This window comes from Phaseolus vulgaris, chromosome 8, assembly GCF_000499845.2.
Source record: "Phaseolus vulgaris cultivar G19833 chromosome 8, P. vulgaris v2.0, whole genome shotgun sequence".
Classification (NCBI taxonomy): domain Eukaryota; kingdom Viridiplantae; phylum Streptophyta; class Magnoliopsida; order Fabales; family Fabaceae; genus Phaseolus; species Phaseolus vulgaris.
The window spans coordinates 5,419,448-5,445,570 of NC_023752.2; the positions used below are offsets into that span (position 1 = coordinate 5,419,448).

At 31.7% G+C, this 26,123-nt stretch overlaps 3 protein-coding genes and 1 long non-coding RNA gene across 6 annotated transcripts; 3 read left to right on the forward strand and 1 right to left on the reverse strand.

Moving 5' to 3' along the window:
* Positions 1–599: 599 nt before the first annotated feature.
* LOC137827014 (brassinosteroid-responsive RING protein 1-like) lies at positions 600–1,542 on the forward strand. Its single transcript, XM_068633203.1, has one exon. It carries the CDS (start codon positions 866–868, stop codon positions 1,379–1,381), a length of 516 nt encoding a protein of 171 aa, XP_068489304.1. The 5' UTR covers positions 600–865; the 3' UTR covers positions 1,382–1,542.
* Positions 1,543–6,256: 4,714 nt separating this feature from the next.
* On the reverse strand, positions 6,257–7,953 carry LOC137827017 (uncharacterized). Its single transcript, XR_011083639.1, has 2 exons — positions 7,760–7,953; positions 6,257–6,642 (listed from the first exon to the last, which is right to left on the reverse strand). It is a non-coding gene; the product is annotated as an uncharacterized lncRNA (long non-coding RNA).
* Positions 7,954–9,579: 1,626 nt separating this feature from the next.
* LOC137827015 (uncharacterized) lies at positions 9,580–11,329 on the forward strand. 2 transcript variants are annotated; one of them, XR_011083638.1, is made up of 3 exons: positions 9,580–10,467; positions 10,918–10,979; positions 11,077–11,329. XR_011083638.1 is itself a non-coding variant. In XM_068633205.1 (3 exons), exons 1-3 carry the CDS (start codon positions 10,220–10,222, stop codon positions 11,242–11,244), a joined length of 486 nt encoding a protein of 161 aa, XP_068489306.1. In that variant the 5' UTR covers positions 9,580–10,219; the 3' UTR covers positions 11,245–11,329. The 2 variants fall into 2 exon arrangements, 1 of the variants encoding a protein (XP_068489306.1); XM_068633205.1 differs by having other exon boundaries at positions 9,580–10,475.
* A 3,954-nt stretch (positions 11,330–15,283) lies between these two features.
* Positions 15,284–24,432, forward strand: LOC137827012 (uncharacterized). 2 transcript variants are annotated; one of them, XM_068633200.1, is made up of 15 exons: positions 15,338–15,746; positions 16,547–16,605; positions 17,541–17,658; positions 18,392–18,465; positions 18,913–18,981; positions 19,545–19,761; positions 19,933–20,117; positions 20,718–21,250; positions 21,473–21,537; positions 21,622–21,701; positions 21,834–21,938; positions 22,259–22,398; positions 22,494–22,622; positions 23,556–23,708; positions 23,796–24,432. In XM_068633200.1, the coding sequence occupies exons 1-15, from the start codon at positions 15,557–15,559 to the stop codon at positions 23,926–23,928; spliced, it is 2,250 nt and encodes a 749-aa protein (XP_068489301.1). In that variant the 5' UTR covers positions 15,338–15,556; the 3' UTR covers positions 23,929–24,432. The 2 variants fall into 2 exon arrangements, with proteins under 2 accessions (XP_068489300.1, XP_068489301.1); XM_068633199.1 differs by having other exon boundaries at positions 15,284–15,746; positions 19,545–20,117.
* The last annotated feature ends 1,691 nt before the right edge of the window (positions 24,433–26,123 follow it).

Sequence of the window (26,123 nt, forward strand, 5' to 3'; positions counted from 1 at the left end):
AGATTTTGCGGTGAAAACATAATAATTAAGCACTTATTCCAAATGCAAATCACCTAATACGCAATAACATTAACATGTATTAATTTAATTTAATTTAATTTTGAATTATATAGATTGCATAAGAGTGCTGACGATCTCATACCTATTTAATATAGTTAATTTGTTTGTGAAAACTTTTAATTACCGTGTAATTTGTCTTTTTTCACGTCGAGACTGCCAACGACTGCCAACTCGTGCGTGAGACTATATATTTTGGACTTTAAGCCTAACTCAACCCTATAAAGTCGGCTCATAAGGTTGAGGTTTGCACCCACTTATATACAATGAAAGACTCTAATCTCTAGTCGATGTGGGATCTCCAATATTTCTCATTCAATATCGATTATTCGAGATTTTCTAAGTATATCGATAAGCAACCAATTTAGTTACACAATCAGGCACATCATGACGTACAATATAATTTTAATAATTATATAAAAAATATTATATTTTTGAAGTTGAAGGTGAAATTGGAGAGGGAAAAAGTGTGATAATGAAGTTAAAATAAGAATGGTTATGGAAATAAAAAGTGTATTAGAATAGATTCATTTACCAAACAAGGAGCGTACTAGATTTCCCATATTCTCAAGTACACACATCTTTCACCAACCATCCTTTAACCTACGCCATCTCCCATTCGTCTTTCCCCTTACCCTACGTCACAGCCAGTCACTTTATCATCTCCCATAACCCCCAATATATAAGCCCCACTCCCTCACTCACTCACTCGCATTTCCACAACACCCTTCCCACTTTCTCTCTCCAACCGCACAAACTCCTCCACTTTCTCTCTCCTAGACAAACAGCGCGTATCCCCCACGCGCCGATGGGATTTCCGGTAGGGTATCCGGAAGTGCTGGTCCCCAAGCTCTTCCTCAACGCGCTCTCGCTCCTCGCGTGGCTCCGCTCGCTCGTCGCCGCGCTCTTCCGCCTCCTCCGCCTCTCCGACCTCCTCGACACCGACGCCGCCGCGCTCGCCTGGCCGCCGGAGTCCCCGCCGCAGCGCGCTCCCACTCTCTCAGCAGTCCTCATCCGCGAGTTTCTCCCCGTGGCAGCGTTCCGTGACCTCGACGGCGCCGGCGAATCCCTTCCATCGCCGACTGGATGCGCGGTGTGCCTGAGCGAGTTCTGCGCGGAGGAGGAGATCAGGTGCATGGCGAACTGCAAACACATGTTCCACCGCGCGTGCGTGGACCGTTGGATCGATCACGATCAGAAGACGTGTCCTCTGTGTAGGACACCGTTCGTCCCCGAGCACAAGGTGGAGGAGTATAACCAACGACTATGGGCAGCTTCTGGTGTTTCGCAGTTTTACCAAGACGATTACACTCCTTCCCTCTGATTTCTTTCTCCCTTTTTTTATTTTTTACCTTTTTTATTTATATATTTATCGTTACATATATCTTTTTTTCCTATATTCTGGGACTAGTGTAGTGAAATGTACATACCTAATTAAACAACAAATTACATGTATCAATAAAAATTGAAAAAATTTTGGATTGATTTTTCTATTTTCCCACCTTCTTATCACCCACTTTTCTTTATCATTGTTTTTTCTAATTTTTTAAAACTCAATTCTATATTATTTCCTTAGACTAAAATTTATCAAAATTACTAATTTTGTTGATCCTCTCTTTGATCTAGAAATCAGACTCATAAAAATGATTAACTTTTACTAAATTTAAGTTCACAAAATCAATAATAGAAACAGTCTCAGTAGAACAGAGTCAAAACCAGCTTAATTGCATTAATTATAACACTTCTAATCATTTTTATTATCCAATATTTGAATTATAATTATGTACTATATATGTTAAATTTGAGACAACGTATTATATTTTTATATTTTTCTATATTATTTTTACATTAAGGGTTAGTTAAGTTCTAGTTTCTTTTTCTGCTTCATATTTTTAGTTACATAATTTTTAGCTTATTTTCAATTTCAACACACAAGAAAAAATAGAAATAAAATATAAGTAAAAAGCCTTTAAGTTCATTAATTGGTTTATTAGATAGTATGATGCATAAAACTAATTTTGACAGTGTAGAAAACTAAATTCAAAAGGTTTTATAAGATTAATTTATTAGACAGAAAGATGTCATAACTTTTAAGATTTATTAATAACATTAATTTATAATAAGTGATTAATCGTAAGAGTAATTTTATAATTCTCAAAAGTGATTATTATGAAGATAAATAAATATATTATTTATTATATATTATAATTTAGATCTGGTACTGAAAATTATTTGTTTCCAAAACGTGACGTGACACGGTGGATTTCACTGACAAACGCTCCTAGACCGTTGAAATGAATCTTACAATAGATTATTTTACAATTTTCGAAAATTGCTATTGATTTATTAAGTTATCAAGAAAAAAAATCCTATATACACTAATTTTAATTTATGAATAATTATATTTTTTTAAAATATTTTAACAAACACCTCTTGTGATATTCGATAAAAGAAGAGTTCTTCCTAATTGGAGGCTTAGAAATTTGAATATTAATATATATAAGTGTGAAAAGGAAAAGATCTGTAAATATTATTTTATGTTTACTTGAAAACGAAAAAATTGTAGTTAATTGTTGACTTAATTGTCTTGTCGATTATTGTTGCAGTGGTTTTGTTTATGAACATGGGAGCAAGAAGGTTTTGGGGGACCAGATTTCCTTGTATTGTAGTTCAAGATAACAAGATAATATATCCTTTTAGCAATGATAATAAAAATAATTAACAAATCATTTTTACATTAAAAGTGGGCATCTTAATAAATTTTTAATAACTATGTATTGTTAGCATTAAAAACATGTGAATAATTGATTAAGAGCAATTTTTTATATGATTTTCAATAATGTACTAGTATAAAAAAATAATGAAAAAGTTGCATAGAGATATGATAATGTATATATATTTACAGAATTTTGAGAAAAATAAATAAATTTACATCCTATTTTAATATTTGCTATCATTGAAAGAGAAGCAAAGAAATAAAAAAAAAGATGTAAAAAAGTGAGAGAAAATAGTTATATATATAAAATGTTAATTAACATTATCCTTATTAACAACTTAAAATTTGTCGTATGCTAAGTTGAAAAATTAGAAAAGGAATGAATGAGTGGTATGATAGTGGTGCCCCAAACAGAAACTAATGATTGGTCTTCCAAAAACTGTTCCAACCACTAAAGCCATTTTTATTAATTACGATTATTACTTTTTCATATTGAGTTCGAATGTCTTAAATTAATGCCAAATTAATTTTTCATACTTTACTATAACTTTTTCTCCTAATAAACCAATCTTTATTTCTCCGGGCATAAATTTAATATAAATAATATATAAATTCGATTAATTATATCTAATAATTTTTTTTAATAATTTTAAAAACAAATATAAATTTAAAATATTAAAAATCATTTTTAATATTAGAAAGTGTTTTGAATTTATGAATATTATTAAAATATATAAAATACAACTAATAATAAAATGGTAGCATGACACAACAACATCAAACTATATTATATTAATTGGAGACATCTAGGAAGATGGATGGTTCAAACGACTCTACCATCAAACTGATAACCTTGATAAAAACTGATGATCTTCATGAGTTTATGAAGTATAAAACTACTAAATTCAATGGACAATATAGTCAAAATCAAAAGATCAATGAATTACATTCATGCATAAGAAAAAAAAAAGAAAAGAAAAATTTAAAGTGTGTTATGCATAATAAACACGTGTAAAAACATGACAAAACACATTGAAACACATGCTAAGGTTTGCACAAATTTCAAATCAGAATCCACCTTAGGATATTATTTTATAATTATTAAATATTTTCTTTCCCAGATTTGAATTATTAAGTAGATATATGCTTTTCCAATTAGATTTAGATATTATTCTCGTTTTTCTTTCAAATATGTTGTTGTTTATAATTAAACTCAAGACCACTGCGAGAGAGATATTTGTTTATAATTAATTTCAGAGATAAATATTAGACCATTTGTGAGATATTAGATAATTTATTCTAAAAAATATTAGACCGTCTTAAAATACAAAATTAACATAAATAATAATTAAGATCAAAATAAATTCAATTAGATGAATTTCAACTTAAACAATGAACAATTATAAAATTATTCATGATTATATTACAAAGAATACATAATTAAAGCTTTAAAGTATAAATGAAATTATGTTCATCACTACTTCATCTAAAATAATGTAGATGAAACCTTAAAGTAGCAGGTTAAGTCTTTTCCTTTAGTGTGTTTTGTTATAAGTTTTACATTAAAAGTTTTGTATGATTCTTGAACAACACATTCATTTATATGAATTAAAACTCTATTAGAAAGAGCTACAATGCAATTTGTTCATGTCTACACCAAATAACTATTCTAGTATGGTGATTGCATATTATGTATGTTCTAGATGCAAGATGTTTGCACAAGGATTAAAAATACTTTTTGATAAATAATTGAGACAAAATTATTGTGACATAATGGTCACAAACTCATTAATGTATTAAAATTTCATTTTATTTGGTCCAATCATAAATTTCTTTATTTCATTGTATTTTATTGTGTATAACATGTGAGGGTTTAAAAAGTTCACGTGGCTTGGGTGGGAGTGATAATGATTCGTTAATCAAGATTTAATTGGCTTTGTAAAGTGAGGACAAAATAAAGTTTGAAAATTTGTATTGATACAGAAAATTGGAAATAAAACGATTGATTTAATGTTCAGAAATAAAAAATAACATAGTATAATTCATTATTCGTATTTATTTTTGGAATAGTAGTTACCAACACCAAATGCCTAAATTAGATCAGCCACAACACTAAAATAGCAAACTCGCCACCTATTCTCCATCACTATTTATACCTAACTTTATCAGAAAAAAAATCTATTTTTATATGGAAAAACAAATGTATAACATCTGTGTGTAATGATTGACAAAGAAATCTTAATTTACCAAAAGAAGAAAACAGATCGTAAATTAGTACATTTATTGCTTATTACATAATTAAGATTTCATGTCACCATATCTAATTCTATGTCACCATAGTGTAGTTACAAATGATTCACCAACCACTATAAGTATCTGAAATAGAATTTATGACTTTGTGAAAGGAGCATGTCCTATTTCATTTTCTTTTTGGGTGAAAGAGATCTAGAGGAGTTCAGCTAATTAATCAAGTGTCAATCAAAACCACACAAAACTGGAAACCCTAATAGTAATATGGCAAAGAAATTTGAAAAAAATATGGAATAGAGGCACCACATATATGGATCTATAATAAGTAGTAGAACTGAGAGCAATGCGCCAACAAACCAACTACCCTATTTAATTTTCTTCTTAAGCATATACCTAAAAAAACAAAAGACCAATACCTTTTGTCAAACTTTGTTGACTATGAAGACATGCATTATTATGTTGAATCACCAACCATTATTAGCTCATAAGTTTACTCAATTAAAGTCAGATCACCGAATAGCTACTGCAACTTACTATCATGATTTCATAATTTTCAATTTTATTTGTCGTTTATTTTTTTTAGATTCAATCTCCGACCATTGTTGCATTAAATCTGTACACACCTCTTTATGATTTCATAATTTTCAATTTTATTTGTCGTTTCTTATTTTTAGATTCAATCTCCGACCATTGTTGCATTAATTCTGTACACACCTCTTTATGATATTTACTATTGAACCTTTTCCTTTCCTTATATTTCCCTAATTCACACTTTCATTCAAAGTGAATGTAGACCTCTAGGGATTGCAGGCATTTTCAATTAGTATGTTTTTTTTTTTCCAATTTTAATATATATCTAACAAACACTATTTCTCCCACAGATGTATGCATGAAACATGCCGACTCAAACATGGAGCAACCCCCAGATTTTCAGTTCCCAAATATGCCAAATGATAAGAAAGTCATGAAGGCAACCTCATCTAATTTGAATATTTCAAGAACATAACCAAATTATCATATGTTTGGGTTTATTATTTTTAACTTAGATTCTTGTAAATAGATTTTTCTTTTATTTTTTAATTTCATATGACTTTTGCTTTATTTTGAAAAAAAAATATTATTCTAAATCTTAATTTAAAACTAATTTAAGTTGGAATAAAGTCAAACAAAAGAAAATTACAAACCTTTTGATCCAGCTGCCACTAAAAGAACAACTATATTTTACATATATACTTTCGTAAAAGGCTATACTATTATTTCCTCTTACAGTTATACATGTCATAAGTGGTGCTTTATGTCCTTCACATACAAATTCCTTTATAAATGCTAATTAGCTATGGACAGAACACATTTATACATTCCAAGAAATAAAAAAGATTTTTATGCACTAATTCATTCTAATTAGAGATGTACCTTGAAAGTGAATGAGTTTAGCATGGTATCATCAACAACACAATTAATGTTGACATAGGGATTTCAAGCATGAGATCTTCAAGTGCTGTGACTATCCCCAAAACCTTCCCAGAATTGGTTCAGACACCGAAGAGCGTGGGGGCCTGAAACAATACTCTTTCAGAGACAGTCATGGTGGATTTGGCAGATATGGAGTTGGAAGCTTTCTAGAACAGGTTGCATAATAAAAAACAAATCATTTAGCTGTTAATATAACAAACTAGCATCAAAGATACAATGGTGAAAAGTCAACAACACAGGAGGAAACATTTGGAAAACCTTGAATTTCCATTTGACTTTATTGAATAGATATGCCACACATAATGAAATTCAAGCAATCACCACATTTTCCTAATAATAGATTTATTGAGGTAAGAATGATTCCTAACATAATCACCTGATTGTAACAATAATTTCACCGGGAAGCACAACACAACCAATTCATATAATAAATTCCAAATCACATAAAACTAAGTATTTAAAAAGTATAAGTTTTTTGTGCTATTAGCAATTTAGGCCACATGGAGAATATACATTTCTCATCCATGATTTTCAGCTTATAGATTGACTGAGAGACCAAGATCAATGTTTATAGTAGATTCAGCAAGTGATATGCAACTAGACTGCTAAACAATCCTCAAAATCATTAGTTGGTCTGGAGAAGAAACAAAGACGATAATTCAAATGAAGTTAGACAGTATAATCTAAAATAAAATATATTACGCATTTCTAGTTAAGGAATTGAGAAATATATTGCAATCTAAAAATCAACAATTGTAGAAGAGTTTATCCTATTTTATTAAGGCCCTCATGTACTGGATTTACATGTCTATTGTGATTATGATTGCACTCAAGAGCCTATCATAAATTGCAATCTTTTATGACCACGATAGGTCTCTATCACTTTTAAATTGACATGTATGCATCTTTCTTCATCACTCGGGCAAAGTTCAAGAAACAGTAAAAACATGCCCCAAATCATGAAAAGGATCGCAATAATTTGCACTACAAAAGATGAAATCTGAGAGACACCTACAAACAACGGTCGAGAGAGAAGGCAGGCAAGGACACAAACTTATCATGAGAATGGACTCAAAAGGCAGAAAAGGCACATGGTCAATTGCAGACAGAGAGTGAATAAAAGTTCAAGAGTGACATAGGCTTGTGGAAGGTACTTCCACACTAACAAAAAAGATTCTTGAGTATTTTTGGAGAAATTGAAAACGAAGAGAAAAATTAGGGTGAAAATGGAAACGCTAATCGGAAAAGGGAAAGAAGTGTCACCTGTGTAGAGCACAGCGAAGCCGTGACCGGCGAACGGTGACGCGGAGGCTTTCAAAATGGTGATATATAGGCCTTCGACGGCGACGCGATGGCCTGCGGTGGCCTGAGAGCAAGCACACGGTGGCTTGTGCCTTGCAAGCACGGAGAACGTGCAAGCTCTGTTGAGAAAGCTTCGTACAAAAATGATTGTGATAGATTAGGATGTATCTTTGTTAAAATAGGAAAAAACCAAAATATTTGGGGTACAAAAAAAATAATTATAACATAATTTAAGAAATAGTTAAATATTAGCAACAATTTTTCTATAGTTTTAATTAAAAATAATAATAATCTATATTAAAATAATAACATCATAAGTAATTATAAAATTGGCTCTATAATTGTATTTTCTATTATTTAATAAAAAACATTTTTGTTAGATAACACAACTGCTAAATTAGTCTTCCTATAGTGACAGCAAAACCAGTCACTGGTAAAAATATACACAAATTAAAATTAAAATTGTAGAGTGATATTTTTCAAAAAATACTAAAAAAAGTAAGTGCAACAGGACCATTTTTCAGTCAGTAATTAAATTAAAATTAAAATTTAACAAACAAAAACACTTATCTCAGCCTTATGACTGATTTGATGACTGAATAATATTTTGTAAACAATTATAAAAATTCAATCACTATATGTCATTCTTGAGTCTTTCTTTTTAAGTAGTGAACATCATTTTCTTTTTGTACTATGTCACATGATAAAGTTGACTAAAATATTTCAAATGGCTTCATCTTTATCTTTTTTTTCCACTTCCAAAATACATTTCAACATTTTTGAGGAAACAAGAAAGTAAGATACTTGCCAGAAATTATCAATTATGCAAGCAAGAGACCAAACTTAAGTGCACCCAAAAATGTCCAATTGCATTAAATATATAACAACTTATGAAGTTCGGACACTCTTCTTAAATAACATGTCCAATATCCGATATTCTTATCGGACACCGACATTCGTATGACACTACACGTATCCGTGAAGTGTCTAATTCAAAAAATATTTGTTAGATTTCTAACAATTCTAGTACGGTTATAACACAATTTTAAAAAGGAAAAATACATTAATTTTCTCAAAATTCAAATTTTATTGTATAAATTGTTATTATGATTATAAAAATAAGAAATAAATCCTTGTGAATTAGTCATAAAAAAACATTTCTGCTTTAAAAAATAATCTAGAATATATTTATGCACATAAATCTTTATTGTCAATTTATATAATTCATAATTATATAATATATTGATATGTGTCCCCGTGTCCTACATTTGAGAGATTTTACATATCTTCGTATCCATGTCCGTGTCGTATCAGTGTCTGTGTCAATGTCTGTACTAGATAGATAACAACTGCTGAATCTTAATACTATTATTCCTTAAGTTAATCTTACTTCCTTAAGCTCCTTGGATTAGAATACACAATAAAGTAGAACAGAACCTCGTTTGACTTCCAAAAGCACATGCAACCTAATTGTCATAAATGCCAATTTTGACCTTAAACATTCCATGTTCTAACATAGTCTTCAAGAATTAAGGGTATTGTGAAGCCCAATATTGGTAATTAAAATTAAAACTCCCTCTCTATCACAGCTTTAACTTAATTTCCAAGTTTGAGCTCACTCGGCACTAGTACCAACTCATAAAAAACTTTTTAACCTTTGCTTGAATCTTAAGTAACTATTTCACTGATCTAAAACATTGTATCAACGAAAAAGAAATATATAGTGAAGGAAAAATCTCACACACAAAACAAGTAAATGATAAAAATGTCAATCACAACAGGAATATATCATGTAGTTGCTGTTTCATTGCTTTTGGGGTCACTGAACGTGTATTTCTTGGAATGTGAAGATGATCGCTGCAAAACTGGGTTGTGCAACAGCTCTGGTGCCTGCATTTGCAACCTCCCAGATCCTTCCACCATCTTAAACGGAAATAGAACTTTCCTCGGGTAAAAAACACATCAAATTTCAAAGCATTCATACTGTTTTATCAGTTTCTTGAAGCAGAAATGTTATTTCTGATTACTATCAGCATTAAAAAATAAAGGGGTGGGATAAAAACTGTCTTTAATTAGGCCCATCAAAGGTAAAAGGGTCTTTTTGAACGAATATTTCTTTCCATGATCATATTGATATAAAACTTTTAAATTGAGGTCTCAGTTAATTATGATCTTTGTTCATTATAGAAAATTGTGAACAAATATGGCTAATGTGGCCATTTGCACTGCTGCCAAAGTGATTTTAAGAATCTTAAGGTTGTGAACAAAATTGCAGTCACATACTATTTTACAGAACCTTGTTTAATATCATGAATGCTAATAGTATTAGTCCTTCTGATTCAAAATTGCTTTTTCAAATTTCTGAATGAGATTTATGTACTGGGGGCTTGAGGCTGTGGGGGTAAGTTTTGTGATGAAGAAATGAGTATGTGTGATGGAACAAACTCCTTCTGGTGTGAACATGGGGCAAGTTGTGAGGAAATTGTTCAAGGAGAGAAGTACTCATGCAAATGTCCCCCTGGATTTGGTGGGGAGCATTGTGAGCATTCTGGAGCATCCTGTGGTCAGACTTTTTGTTTCCATAATGCTGAATGCTTGGCTGAAGCAGGTGAGGTTTGCCAGTGCCCATCTGAATGGAAAGGCAGCCCTGATTGCTCTCTTCTAACCAGGTCACCAGGTTTTCTCCCTTCTCCCTTTCACAACTCAAAACCCAGTTTAGATGCTGTTCAAATGAAGATATGCTTGTCTCACCACAAACATGTCTAACCACTTGAAATCACTTGAATGAAAACTTTGGAGTTTAAACTCTTCCCAACTTATCACAAGCTAGAAGTTTGTGCTTGCATAAAAATGCTGCTCTTTATTTAGATTCTGTAATTTACTTATTTATATACTCATCCAAACATGGCAGAATTCTTAACATAATTCTTGATTGTTATTTATATAATTCATAATGACAGATTTGTGTGTATCCTATATTTTAAAAATTATGTGTTGAACATATCATATCATGTAGTGTTCAGTGTCCGTGTGAGTGTATGTGCAGAGAAAGGCATTTTACAGTTATTAGTTACTAATACTTAATATATAAGGATTACCTAATAGATTTTCTACCACAGATATTAACTCAAATTCAACTGAGACAAAATTGTCTAAGGTCAGTAGCAGCAGTGACTCCAAGGTGAGTGCGACACAAAATCTTCTCAGTTTTACTAATCATCATCACTATTATTAACTCATTTTACAATTTGAGAACCATGTGCTATTGCCAAGTGCAGAAGACACTGGCTGTCTTGGCTTTTTCTGTAGTGGGAGCAACTGTTGTTGGTGCCATTTATGGAAAAAAACTATTCAGCAAGAAAAAGAGAGAGGCAGTTAAGTTCCAACAATTATCTGAAATGCACACAAAGGGGATATTGGATGATGATGATATCTCACACATTTAGTGGGCACACTACAAGAAAATCATGAAATAGAAACCAATTTGTAGAAATCAAAATAATTAGTTGCAATAGTAACTAAATTAGAGACCATTTTAGAAACTAAAAAGAAATTTGGTTTCTAAATTAGTTTCCATTATTTTCTATTATTATTAAATAGTTTCTAAATTGGTATCTAATTAGCAACTAAGGTTTTTGCTACCAAATTTAGAAACTAAATAATTGGTAGTTAAAATCTTAGTTGCTAATTAGATACCAATTTAGAAACTATTTAACAATAATAGAAAATAATAGAAACTAATTTAGAAACCAATTTTTTTTTTTAGTTTCTAAAATGATCTCTATTTTAGTTCCTATTGTAACTAATTATTTTGGTCTCTAAAAATTGGTTTCTATTTCATGATTTTCTTGTAGTGGCACTTCCTTTCTCATAACATTTTGGGACTCTTAGCTAGAACTGTTCATTTTAATTATTTGATTCTTATAGAAGTGTTCATTTTAATTACTTGTCATCTTAAAGTTGTAATTTTTGACATAATTGCTACAAGTGTTTTCTTAAACGACGACTTCTAAGCTAATCATCGTAAAATGACATTATTGCACTAGTGATAAGGACCAAGGAGAGAGGGCGCCTGAGGCCCAAGCCCAACAAGTCCAAGTCCAATTTGAGGCCCGAGCCCAACCCATGATCTCATCATCCACTATACCTCAGAGGATTACTAGGAGTAGGGCACAAGCATTAGGAAATGAGCATCAAATGATGTCTCTTTTTGTAATTTCTTTTTAGTAGATTTAAATCGAACATAAAAGGGAGGTGTGAATAGGAGTTTAAGGCTTATGAGAAGAAGTAGCAAAGTCGCACCTTCCATGTGACTTGTTTTTTGGCGGAATTTTCAAGGGGTTTCCATTTGAATTTCCCACCTTAAAACCGACCCTCTAAACACTACAAAAAGAGGTGCTTGGTTCATGTAAAATAACATTGAAATTGAGTGAGAATTAGTGAGACTTGTTTCTCCTAGCTTAGTCTTATCTTGTGAGGCTTTGGGAGCTCTCAAATGGTGGCAACCTCACTTATCTTGGAGTCTATTCATCTTCCAAGTGGCGTGAACCTTCTTCCCTAGCTTCAACCACATAAGTTTTCCTATCATTCATCTTCCAATTCCATTTTCCATTCCATGTCAAATTGATAAATATGTCTTGTGTTGTTGTTCTTGTGTTTCTATTTTGTGCAATGTGTTTGTTTCTTAATTTCAATCGGTGCAATTGTTTTTAATTGTGTTTCTATTCGGTTCATTAGCTTTGTATTGTGTTCTTGATTCCGCACCACTAATTGTTATTCATATTCACCCATACTTGTGTTTTTTCTTTGGTCTTTGGAAATGAACATTCACATCTACTTAACACTTGTTAAATTAATGTTCAGTAGGGATTTTCCTTAAACTTCTCACCATAATTGCTTAAGAATTACTGATCCTAATTCTAAGAAGTGTCACCTAATGAATCAACCTAAAATCAACTCACATCAACTAGTAATCAGTGAGTGATGAGATCAATATATAAATTTGGAAAATGAACAACCAAGGGAGATATTAGATACGAGGCTGGTGCTGGAGGAATTCTATTATTCACTTAAGGGGCAAAGATAGCAAATGAACCTGTAATTGCAAGTATTGTTTGAATTAGTCTCGATTTTGACACAAAATCCTCGTATAGATCGAGTACGAGTACGAGTATGAATATGAGTAATATTAAATTTTTTAAATATGATATGAGTAATATCCAATTTTTTAAATTGGCTATGGGGTAGATACGAGTAAGCAAATATTCAGCTCGTTCCTATCCCAATACCTATCATCATCATTATCATCATCATATCCGTTTCCGTTTCTGTTTTCAATTACTAAAACACTTTTAATTCATTACATAATCTAAAAAACTTATATTAACTTCTCTTTGATTCTTAGTTGTGTAACTTATTTCTAGGTCATACATTTGATCATTCATACTCTTTCCTATAATTATTTGACATCTTTATCTAGTATTTATTTGATACTCTCATTTGATATTTATACAATTATAATTTCTTTCTTGATATTTTGATATTGGAGAAAATAATGTGTATCATTTTGAACTAAATCCTTGATAATATAATCTTTCCTTTGTAGTAATCTTTATTATTTATAGAAAAAAAATCATAAATAAATATAAGAATAGAGTATTCTTAAAATCATCCAAAATTTACTATGAAAAAAATAAATGGTTTTATATTTTTTTTTAATTTTACATTATTTTTAAAATAAAAAATAGATATAGCATAGGATGTTATAAATATCATGTATGTAATAGTGTTAAAGCAATAATTTCTCATTAAGTTTATTCATTATTCAAAAGTAACATTGATTTACTTCTTACTTCTATATATTTTAATAATAATAATAATAATATTAATAATACTTATATATAAATAATAATAAATGATTATATTTAGATAGTTTATTTTCATTTTAAAATTATAATTAAAAGTAAAATAAAAAATTTAAATATGTATTTCCTTTATGTGTTATTGGCGGAAACACATAGTTGTTCTTGAATATACTTATTTTTCAATTTTATCATAAACCTATGTATTTGTATTTTTTAAAATATTATTCTAAATTTATATTGTAATATTATAATATATGTACAAAATCACAATGTATGTAAAGAAGGTGAAAGAATTGAAACAAAATAAAAATTGAATTTAGACTAAGTAAAGGAATAGATTTTGCCATATTAAAAAGAGAAATGAAAATGAAAATGTGCATGAAAGAGTGAAAATGAGAATGTGTGTCCAAAAGAGAGAAAAGGAAAGGAGAAAAGAAAGTGGAGTTTGAAATACATTATTTAAAGAATTTTTTGTAACATATGATAATTTTAAGGGAAATAAAAGTTATTAAACTGATAAGAGAAGTTATTCAACTGAGATTTTTTTTTTCAAGGATAAAATTGAGAAAAGGTTATGTAAAAGAAAACAATTATAAGGAGAATCCTAGTTAAATATTGTTATAATTTGTAGATTTTTAAACTTTTTAAAATATAATTAAGAGTAATAGTAATATAAAATATGTATATTAAAAATGAGAATTTATTCTATATATTGTTATAGATACTTTTTAATTCATTTAATCCAGAAATATAATTCAAATATTAGTCGTTATTATTTTTATAAATGTTAATTATATATATATATATATATTTGTTTTGATTAAATTATAAAATCAAATATGAAGTTTGATTCAATATTTTTTTTCTTAATTTTAGTTTACTTGATTTTTTATTTATTCTATCTTCAATTTTTGAAATGACTTCTTTTTTTTCAATTTTTGTTGATTTACAACAAGTTAAATAAAAGTAACAGAAATGGAAAATTGAAACTATATAGTAAAGTAACCGTTCACTACGTGATTATTTAAACAATCCATTATTTTTTTTCCCATTCATCCTATAACTCCAAATATTATTATTTTAATCATTTTTTACATCATCTAATTATAAATTTATTTTTCATTACATTTTTTTAAAATTCTCAAATCAAGAATCATATAGAACTTAAGTATAATTTTTCTTATTTAAAATAACGAGTCATGGTTTAGAAACTTTTGTTACTTTTGCTTAAATAAGGATTAAGAGATACTCATATAATGAATTATCTATTAATATTATATAATAATTGCTATATTTTGTAATTACTATTTGTTATCGTGCGTCCAATAACTTAGAAATTAAAACAAAAAATAATTCTTTTATCTTAATATTTTTAAACATCTTTTAAGATAAAATTGTAATAAAACTTCGGATTTTAAAACAAACAATACATATTATCCAAACTGACTTGAAATAACATAAAACAACTATTCATTATAAGCATAATATATAAACAAGTAGTTTTTAATCAAAAGAAAAAGTTATTATTGATTATAATCTTGATTATATTTCTTTTTGTGATATTTTTATTTGTTCTGAACATTCCAAACAAACATGACAGGTGGAAGAGTAATCGAGGTCTAACATCCTCAACTCAAGTCAACCCAACAACACTTAACTAAGCAAAGAGCAGCATCGTATCATAGATTTTGTGTCAATTATGTGATTACTTTTAGTACTATATAGCCCCTCACTCGTAACTCTTCACCCTCTAGTTGTCTTTACCACATCTCCACTGACAAAGATTTCTCATTATTATTTAATTAATCAACTAACACCCTTTTGCATCACTCACTTTCTGGCGTCTTCATGATCTCAGAATTTGCCTCAAAATCACACCAACAGTCATAAAGAGATGGGTTTCAATTTGATTCTATGGTATCATCCCAATCTGCTTCTCGCTGTTCTGCTGCTCTTTTCCTGTTCATTTGGCCTTTTCTCTGCAAACGATGAAGTGGGCACGGGTAAAGGTGAAACCTTTACTGTTTCAAGCTTCAGGTACCCTGAGACTAGGCTCAGGCCCTTTGATTTGCGCTACATCAGAGGTATGTCAGCCTGTTGGCAGTGACCCTTTCTTCATAGTGATCATTATTTGCTTTGTTGTTGTCTTTGGTTGTTCATGAAGCACTATCTTTTGTGATTTTAACGGGTTGCAATTGGATTTCAATGTAAAGGTGAATTTATTGGAGAATAATCTCTCTCTCCATGCTTTCCTTTTATCTTACTTCGGTTGCTTAATTTCTAAGAATTATACTGTTGCCATGATTTTGTATAGAAGAGGGCTAAGGTGTGAATTAAGAATTAAGCCTAAGGAAATTTAGGAGCTTGGCAATAATGTGAATGTTGTATATGTTATTAAGGAGTTTATTTTATTCATTACGAGTCATGCTTTTCTATTAGTCATTCTGATAGAAATTTCAGAGTGCTATATACAGCTTATATAGCTATATTTGATCATTGTAAGAATCATAAATTGACTTGAAACATATCATACAGTATTGTTTATTGGGGATATTTGTAATTTGCTCTCTAATTTGTGATTCATTGAATTTGTAACATTTAACTGCTACCATTAGATTACCTATATAAGCAAGAAAATGGATAAAAATCAGCCTCGTCTGATTTACTTTCATATGTTTCGTATGGAAACAGGGTGAGATAGTATTACTGATGAAGCAAAAATTTTCCTTTCCTTCTGTTTTGGTGATCCAATAAGTTATATGGTTTTGAATTCGTTATTTTTTACAAACTACTAAATATTAAAAAGAACTCATTTTCTGTTACATAAGGAATTGATGACTTATGGATGATCTTACTTTTCTCTTAATGTTTTCCATTGCTGCAGTTGACTTACCACCATGGTTTTCTGCACTCTCTATAGCATTGAACTCAGATGTAGACATTGTAAGTATATTCATACCTCTTTGTACATAGGGTCATTTTAGAATCATAGTGACAGAGGCTTGGGTATTATCGGGTGTCTAAGTTCCATCAAGTAATATGCAATGTCTGGTGATTGCTAGCTTTTGTGATGTGGAACTCCTAATGTTCTTATCAATGAGTATCAGAGTCTTCCACTGCAAAAGAGGGGTGGTGACACCAACATTATAGTGTTTGTCTAGGACTAGTTAGTGCACACTCAACTCATGTAAGGCGTAAGCATTGGGGCTACAGAGTGCGGTGGGATGTTAGATTCAATTCCAAGCCATAGGGCCAAGTCCCATGTTATAAGTATGGGATTCTAGTGAGGTTAATGAGACCTTGGATGCCACAACCACAATGTCTAACCTTTAAGGGAGGGTTCTCCAACTGCTGAGTGACTATAGTTGGTGCCAAAGCTAGTTGTCAATGTCTCTAACTAATAGGGTATGAAGAAGTCGACCAAAAAGGATAAGTGAAGTGTCGTAGAATGTAGTCCAGGACATCAACTCTCAAGGGTGGTCCTATGATAGGAACTTGAGTATTTAGGAGTGTGTAACTTCCACATCGAGTAGTATGGTATGCGTGTTGGAGTACGAAAGTAGCTTGATCTCCCCAATCCCATTCCCAATGCCCTATCAGATAGATAGCTGTGGCTGTTGGATGATTTCATAGTTTTCTATTTTGTTATCTTGTATTAGGTGCATACTGCATGAATGAAAATGAAAATGATAAGTTCTCTGATGATAAAAAATCCTATTTATATGTTCCTTTTTTATGTAACTTTTTAAATTCTCATTGTTGACTGTGCAACAAAAGAAGTCCGAGGAGTGACCTTCTGTATTTGTCTTTCCTTTTAATTGTGTCTGGTTTATTTACTTCCCTCATTTGTTCATACTTCATATGTGCATTGTTTTCAGGATATCTCTAGAATTGAAAGGGTTCCAATACAGACACTGCCAATAATATGCTTTAGAGATGGAAGTCCTCCACTGCCAGATGCCTTAAACACATCCCTCAAAGATTCAGCCACTTCTGGTAGGGGACCCACTTCACTACATTCAACTAAAGTTAATTATACTCTTTTTTTCTAATTAAAGTTCAAGAACATAAATTGTCTTAAATTTCTTTTTAAGAAATATTTATGAGTTCATTTAAGGGCTTAGAAATTGCATTTTAGTAATACCCAATACACACACACACACACATTTACATGATTAAGATGTTGGATTGGAGCTTTACCAAGTTCCCACCATTTATTAAATTGGTGTTATAATTTCTAAAGAAGGAGGTATATGTCTTGACTCAACAGTGCATGTTTAGTTTTTCCACCACTTCCATTAATTTATATGCTCTACTATGATTATTTCTTTGGTAATGGATGGTGCTGATCTCGTGAATGTGTAATGCTTCTTTATTACCAGTTGGGTTTGTTTTGAATCACTTTGACATTACTAATTTAGAGATTCAAATCTTTTATTCCCTTTCCTTTTCTGCCCCTTACTTCCATTTGAATGTTGATGACTCATTAAAAAGCTAACAACCAAGAGAGAAGGTTTTGTGATTTAAAATTGGATTGTTCTTTCTGAATTGTCATTATTCATTTGGAGGAACAGTAAAAGGGAGACAACAGTTTTCAGTTCTCCACTTTCACTTGCTCTTTCTCTCTCATTGTCAATCTCCTTGACAAGAAAGAAGAGAAAATATCTTTTTACAACTTTCTAATGCCATTTCCCTAATATAAATACTGTTTGTTCCCCATTTTCTTTAGGAATAAATGGTCTAGATGTGGAACAGTGCTTTCCCATGCAGAAAAATATCACTATGAAACTGACAAACAATCAGGTATTGTTATATAGGTCCTTTTTACTTGAAGTACTGTTTTTTAATTGCTCAGTGTCTCCCTTTGCTTTTGTTAACTTAGATATATCTGCCTTAAAATTGAAATTCCTATTGTCAAGGACCATCTGTCTTAAAAGTTTAAGCTGTTTGTTAACGTATATTGGTTTTACTTAGTTGACATTCATAAAAAGTATCTAATGATTTATGAATTCAATACATCCTGTTAGTAGAAAGACGTTTGACACATCCCTCTAGCGCCCGCTAGTGCTTGAAATGAAGACTATGTACTTGTCCAATCTACCTTGCACCATGGTTATTAGGTGATGGCACATTGTTATTTTTATATCTCTAACATCCTTATTATTACTTGCAAAGGGTTAGTTTACTAGTGAATTTTGTTTTGTCGTTTTATAATATTGCATAGAGCAAACATAACAAATTATTGTTCAGATATCTCCAGGTGTTTGGTACATTGGTCTTTTCAATGGCATTGGACCTACAAGGACACAATCAAAGATGGTAAGGTTTATTGTAATATTTAACTTCTATCCAAAGAAGTTTAAAATTATGTTTCATTACTATTGTAGAAGTTTTTTGTCCTTGCATGCAGTCTTTCAAATACATTTACACATTGGAAAGGTTGATATAATGTTGGCAAAGTTACTACCTTTTCATAATATTGTGCATGACTTAAGAAAATTGTGCTTTTTTTTTTAATCACAATTTTGGTGGTGGACTACATTTGTTACTTTCACCCTTTATCGTATATTCAGGTGACAACATTTTTAAGTTTTAATCAATGATCTTGTGATCTAAATATTCTAAAATGACAATATTCAATCTAAGATTAATTGAAGTTTTCTACAAATAATACTTATTTTAAACTATTGTTTTCCAAAAGAAGATATTGTGATTATTATTTTGATTGTAATAGTGATAGAATTTTCAGCCAACGGTCATTTGAATAAAATTTATGTCTTCCACATTAAAGAATGTTCATTTGACGCATCTATCTCCTTTAGCAAAGGTCTTGATGCATTAACCACGTGTGGATGGATAAACAATTACTCCTCTGTCTGCAGATTATCCGCGGTCCATCATATTCCTTTATCGCCAATATAAGTGTGGAAGCATGCACAAATTCAATGATGAGTGGGGATTTCTGTAACAGTTCAGTTTATCCACTTTCATGCAAAGCATCTGATGTCTCTAATGCTTTGGAAACTAAAGTGAACAAGTCAATGTTGGAAAATTTGGTCACTTGCAAAAGTAACTCTGAAGCATTTTGTGTTCATGAAGGTGTGCCAAACTTCTTCTCCCTGAATATAATGAATGTTGCAGAACAAATTATCATTACAGCAACAAATATCAGATTCAATGTTACTCCATCAAATGATATTAGTTTAATGTGTTTTGTCCGCCATGGTGCTATACCTTCTGTGACTTCAAATGATTATTCTATTGATATAGCTAAAGGTCCCCTGGTTATTCATTCCCCATTAATTGGCCGTTGGTATATTAGTATAGTGCCAGTCAATCTTACAAAAACTCCGGTTAGCAATGTAAGAGTTTGCTATTCAGTGGAATCTCAAGTGCTTCAATGTCCACTTGGAAAAGCTGGACCAAATTGTACAATGGATAGCTACTTTCTCCAGGTAGTAATTGAATTCTTTGCATGATGCTGTCACCTTTAGTTCTTTCTTTATAACATGATCAAATGGGCTCTAAATTGTGTTCGTGGGATATTGCATTGAACTACAAACTGCATTTTGGGCCTAGAAATTTAATAGGTAGAATCAGGATATGATCAAATATAGCCATATCTTGTAATCCTGAAAATTAAAAGAACATTAAAGTATAAATATTAACTTTCTGTTAGCAAATTATGCACTCAGGTAACATCTGATGTGTACACTAACAGAGATGAATGTATCATGCAGACATTGAAAACATTAGAACACATGATGTGCTTGTCCCTTTGGAGTTGACTTATTGGCTTCTTTACTTAGATAAACTTCATTTTTAGATCTTTAAGATTTAAACTATCTCATGCCTGTGCTTAAGAAAGGGGCTTTAAACCCTATAATTTTTTTTGTCTGTTGGTCCTTTTCTTTAAGGAAGCTTCACCCAACAGGATACTGAAATGGTTACCTTTCTTGGTTGCTTTACTACTATTAAGTATATATGTATTGTGATGTTTGAAAATATTATTATGCATTGGAATAAATTATTGACAAGAAAATGGTTGTCTGCAGACATTTGTAAGGAGAGGTTCAACCCCTTTTGAATCCTATTATTTACCAGTTGGTGGAGCATCTTATGATTCTGCCAATTTCCCTCTTGAGCCACTTTTAAAAAACTCATCATACGTTGGAGAATCTGATAACATTTGGACTTACTTTCTTTTGGACATTCCTCGTGGTGCTGCTGGAGGAAATATTCACATACAGCTATCCTCAGATACAAAGATTGGTTATGAAGTGTATGCTAGATTTGGTGGATTACCATCTCTAGATAGCTGGGACTATTATTATGCTAACAAGACAAGGAGAACTGATCCATCTATGTTTTTCACGCTGTATGACTCAAGTGATAGCAAAGTTAACTTTTATATTATGTATGCTAGAGAAGGAACTTGGGGTTTTGGTCTAAGACATCTTAATAGCAGCAGTGATTCCGTAAAAGGGCTAAGTATCATGTCCATTTCACTTGAGAGATGCCCAAAACGATGTTCCTCTCATGGAGACTGTAAATTTTCGTTTGACGCTAGTGGACTAACATCATACAGGTTTCTCTTAAGCCCTTTGTTTGTTCTTAATTCACCAGCTGTGTTTACATTCCATTTGTTTTCTTAGTTGCTGAACAAGGATAATGAAAGTCCTTGGTAATGACTGAGACACAAGGAAAAAAATTCAATGCCATATGGTGGAGTTTCCAGATTTCATGTTTGCATCTGATCCCCAACCCATTAAGGAATTTACCAGTTTAAACATTTACTTGTTTGCATCAGCTTCTGCTCTTGTGATCGAAACCATGGAGGCTTTGACTGCAGCATTGAGATTGTAACTCATCAAGGTGATTGCTCATTTTTATATTCATAAAATTGGCTCATTAATATGGTGTACAGATTCCTTATTGAAGTTTTAAAAAATTGTATAGGGCATGTTCGACAATCAATATTTCTCATTGTATCAAATGCTGCAGCCATACTTCCTGCCTATTGGGCCCTTCGGAAGAAGGTGGTTCTTTCCCTTTACTATTGCTGCTACTGATAACTCTATTTCCTTATATAGATTTTGTTTTTGCTTTTACATAGAGATCAGAGTTTCCTTTTTATTTTACTAAACCCGTAAATAATTTCCTCAATGCAGGCATTAGCAGAATGGGTTTTATACACATCCAGTGGGATTTCAAGTGGACTATATCATGCTTGTGATGTGGGCACCTGGTGTGCATTGAACTATAATGTCTTACAGGTTAGCTCCATCTCCACAATTCCATCTTACACTTTCTGAAAATATATAAAGAGAAATTTTTGGAAGTGGAAATGTTATGCCATTGGCATAGTATTACTAACTTAAATAGACCTCTATAATTTGATTATCTAATGGAATGAATTATGTTGTGGAAGCATGAGCCATGGGCATCAATCATATTTAACATTTCAACATGCTTAGACTAGAAGAAAAAAAAAAGATTTTGTATTATGACCAATGACCCTAAATACAATGTCATGCAAAATGGCTATATTTATGTTTCTGAGAGTTTACAAAGGCTTTACATATCAATGTTTCAGTTCATGGACTTCTGGCTTTCGTTCATGGCTGTGATTAGCACTTTTCTTTATCTAACTACCATTGATGAAGTATTTAAGAGGGCAATCCACACAGCTGTTGCTATCCTTACTGCCCTAATGGCTGCAACAAAAGCAACCAGGTACTTGAACTAGTAGACGGACAATTTAGATCCACCCACTCAATCATTAAAGGTGTTAATGTCCTTTTCATATTCTTCTATGCTGAATAGTGCAGGTCTTCCAATGTTATTCTTGTGATTGTGATTGGTGCTCTTGGTCTCTTTGTTGGATGGTTGATAGAAATCTCAACAAAGTATAGGTCCCTTTCACTTTCAATTGGAATCTCATTTAACTTCTCTCACTGGTATGTTCTCTATACTGAGATATAAATTTGTATACGATATTATATAGATATATTAGCAACAATTTTGATTTTTTTTTATTTTTCATGCACTTACTGCCTATTCATTATTAGCCATTGTTGTGAACCCTCAAACCTATTGTTCTTGTTGGAGATACCATATCAACTAGAGATTTGGACATTTCATAGTATATAAGTGGGTGAAAATCTCACCTTATAAGCCGATTTTATAAGGTTGAGTTAGGCTTAAAGTTCATTTCTTAAAAGTTCTGATAATCGTTGCATAACCTAACTCTATGCTACCTGTTTAGAGTGTGATTATTAGAATACATTAATTAGATTTCATTGTTTTCCTTGGTTGTTTGCTAGTTTCCTTAGATAGCTCATTCTAGTGACCAAAGGTAACTCATGTATATAAATATTCTAAAGTATTTGATAGTAATGTAAATATAACACAATGACCCACTATCTCTTTATGTGATAAGTCTTCCTCTCATTCTCTATATAAAGGGAACTTGTGAGGAAGAGAAAAGGAAAGCAAGTGAGAAGAGCAACATAGAGAGTTGATATCCACCATTGTGTGAAATTAGAAATCCTAGTGAAAGGCTAGAGAGACATTGTATTTCATCCTTGTTGGGTGAGATTGAATGTTATCGTGAGTGAGAGAAACAAATATTGTAATGTGGAGACATTTTCTGGACTAGGTCCCGTGGGTTTTTATTTCTCAAGTTGAGGAAGTTTTTTTCACGTTAAAAATTCTCGGTGTCATTATTCTTTTTTGTTATATTTTTCTTCTATTTGCTTATTGCTTCCGCAAGTGCCCATTTTGTATCTACACCAAAGAGGGAGAATTAATTCACATTTTCCCAATAGATCCATTCTCTCAAATATTACATTTGTAACTAAATAAATGATAGTAATAAACTTCCACTGCAGCTTCCAAGCTATAAAGCGTTGGCTCTATAATCTTGTGAAGACACTTTTGAGACGGTACCACTTGGCATTCGCCTTTGCTGGTTTTACTGCATTGGCCATGGCAGCGATAAGCTGGACACTTGAAACCAGTGAATCCTACTGGTTTTGGCACAGGTATTACAAACTTACATTACATCTATCCTCTCTCTCTTTCTCTCTTTCTTCCCTATCTCATCTTATTCTCTTTTTAAATGTTTACAGCATTTGGCATATTACAATATACACATCCTCTTTCTTCTTCCTTTGTTCAAAAATTGAGGACAGTGAGACTCCGGTTCCTACAGATGGAAACTATGAACTGACTCATCAGGATTCACTACCAAGAAGTGGTTAGAATAAAGACAATGGAATAGGTTAGTGTAGAAAGGGGAGAGAGGTTGATCAGATTTTAATATTCGAGTAATGGTATATGGACACTTGCATACTGTATACACCCAATTGATACCCTTCATTTATCTCTATCTCTCTTATCACATTCTACATGGACACCTTTCTTTCTTTTATCTCTTTCTTTGGGTGTATATTGAGCTTAAGTGTCCATAAATCATTTTTGTTGATATATTTGGTGTTTGTGGTGAGTTCATGTGAAGGTGGCACAAGAATGTGTGGCTGCCAACATTGAATTTTGATGCAACAAACAATGATCAAGCAAAGCAGTGTCTTGTAAATTCTTGTTAGCACAAGTTTTCTTTCTGCAATTCTTTATCAATTTTGGCTTGATTTTGTGTAGGATAAAGAATCAAACTGTGGCTACATTTTTGTCATAGGATAAAGGAGCTTTGTTTATGTAATTAGTTATGAACTTATGATTTACAAGATAACTTCCTTTTGAACTGTATCATATTTAGAGATCCTTCTGATAAAAGAAAAAGAGTCAAAATGATGGATCTAATTTACTGCAGCAATTTCTTGTAACCTGCTCCTGTTTTCTATTTTATGAAAATTAGAAAGTGGAGAATGTTGCAAGACACATGTAGTTTAAGGTTGATATAAAAACAATAAACTAAGAAAGAAAAAGAGATTTCTCATTTGGATAAGAACATTAGAACTATTATTTTTAAACGGTGTAGTGTGGAATTCAAAGCAAATTAAAAACTCCTCAGATGAAGTTTATCTAATGTTTAGGTTTCTATTTATTTTAAAGATGAATAAGATTGATTTTGATAGCATCAACTTAAGTTTATTTGCTTAAACATAATTAAGTGTAGGTTTAATTACCTTTTTCGTCCCTATATTTATAGCCAATAGTCAATTTGGTATAGTGGTTTTTAAAAAATTCAATTTGGTCCCTAAGTTTTTTAAAATGTATTCAAAATGGTCCTTTCTGTTAAATATCACCAAACGGCATTAAGTGGTGCTTATGTGGCAGACACATGTAAATTACGTGGATAGTGCTTAGTGAATACTAAATTAGGGTTTAGGTTATTCAAATTGGGGATTCCGAATTTCTAATTTAGGGTTTCTAATACGAGGATTGCTCCCCTGGTTGGATTCTGTGGTGCGCTTCCCTACTTCGATTCCATTTGGAGGTGTGCTCCCATCATTCGATTCTGTGGTGCGAGTGAATTCGGAGGTGCGATCTTGTGGTTTGTGATTCGAACGAGGGATCGCACCACAAAATCGAATGAGGGGAGCACACCTCCGAATGGAATCGAAGCAGGGAAGCGCACCATAGAATCCAACCAGGGGAGCAATCCTCATATCAGAAACCCTAAATCAGAAATTCGAAATCTCCAATTTGAATAACCTAAACCCTAATTCAGTATTCACCAAAGTAATGTAAGCACAATCCACGTGTCTGCCACATAAGCACCACTTAACGTCGTTTGGTGATATTTAACAGAAATGACCATTTTGAATACATTTTAAAAAACTTAGGGACCAAATTGAATTTTTTAAAAACCACTGTACCAAATTGACTGTTGGCTATAAATATAGGGACGAAAAAGGTAATTAAACCTTAAGTGTACCCAAATTAATCTTCCCGTTTTACATGTGAACACATACGCAATTTCTTCGTGCACCATATCATTTATGACATGCACAAAAAGCAAAATTTAAAACTCAACCTTGTCCTTGATTTCATTTTTGTTTACGGATGCACAAATCCAAAAGTGATTTTTATACATTCTGGATTTTGAAATCTGGAAGGTCATTTTCGTATTTCATTTAAGCTTTTGGATGGTCATATCCGGAAGTGAGTTATGAATTATGGATTTTCATATTCGGAATGGTGTGCTGTAAATGGTGCTGAGGATTGAGATCCAAAACTCATTTATGTTTGCTTACGGATCTTGACATCTGGAAGGTCATTTATGTTGTCCAGGTAAGCTTCTCAATGGTGAAATCGAGAAGTGACATATTAGTTCTGGATTTATATATCCGAAACTTTGTGATTTGACTTACGGATAATATTCAAAAGTAAGAAATTTTAAATCATTAAGAAGAAAATGGATATTTTACATCGGTGTGTTGGGTGCAGGTCTGAATTAATATGGTGCTGGGAGAATCAGCCTAAGAAGAATTGAA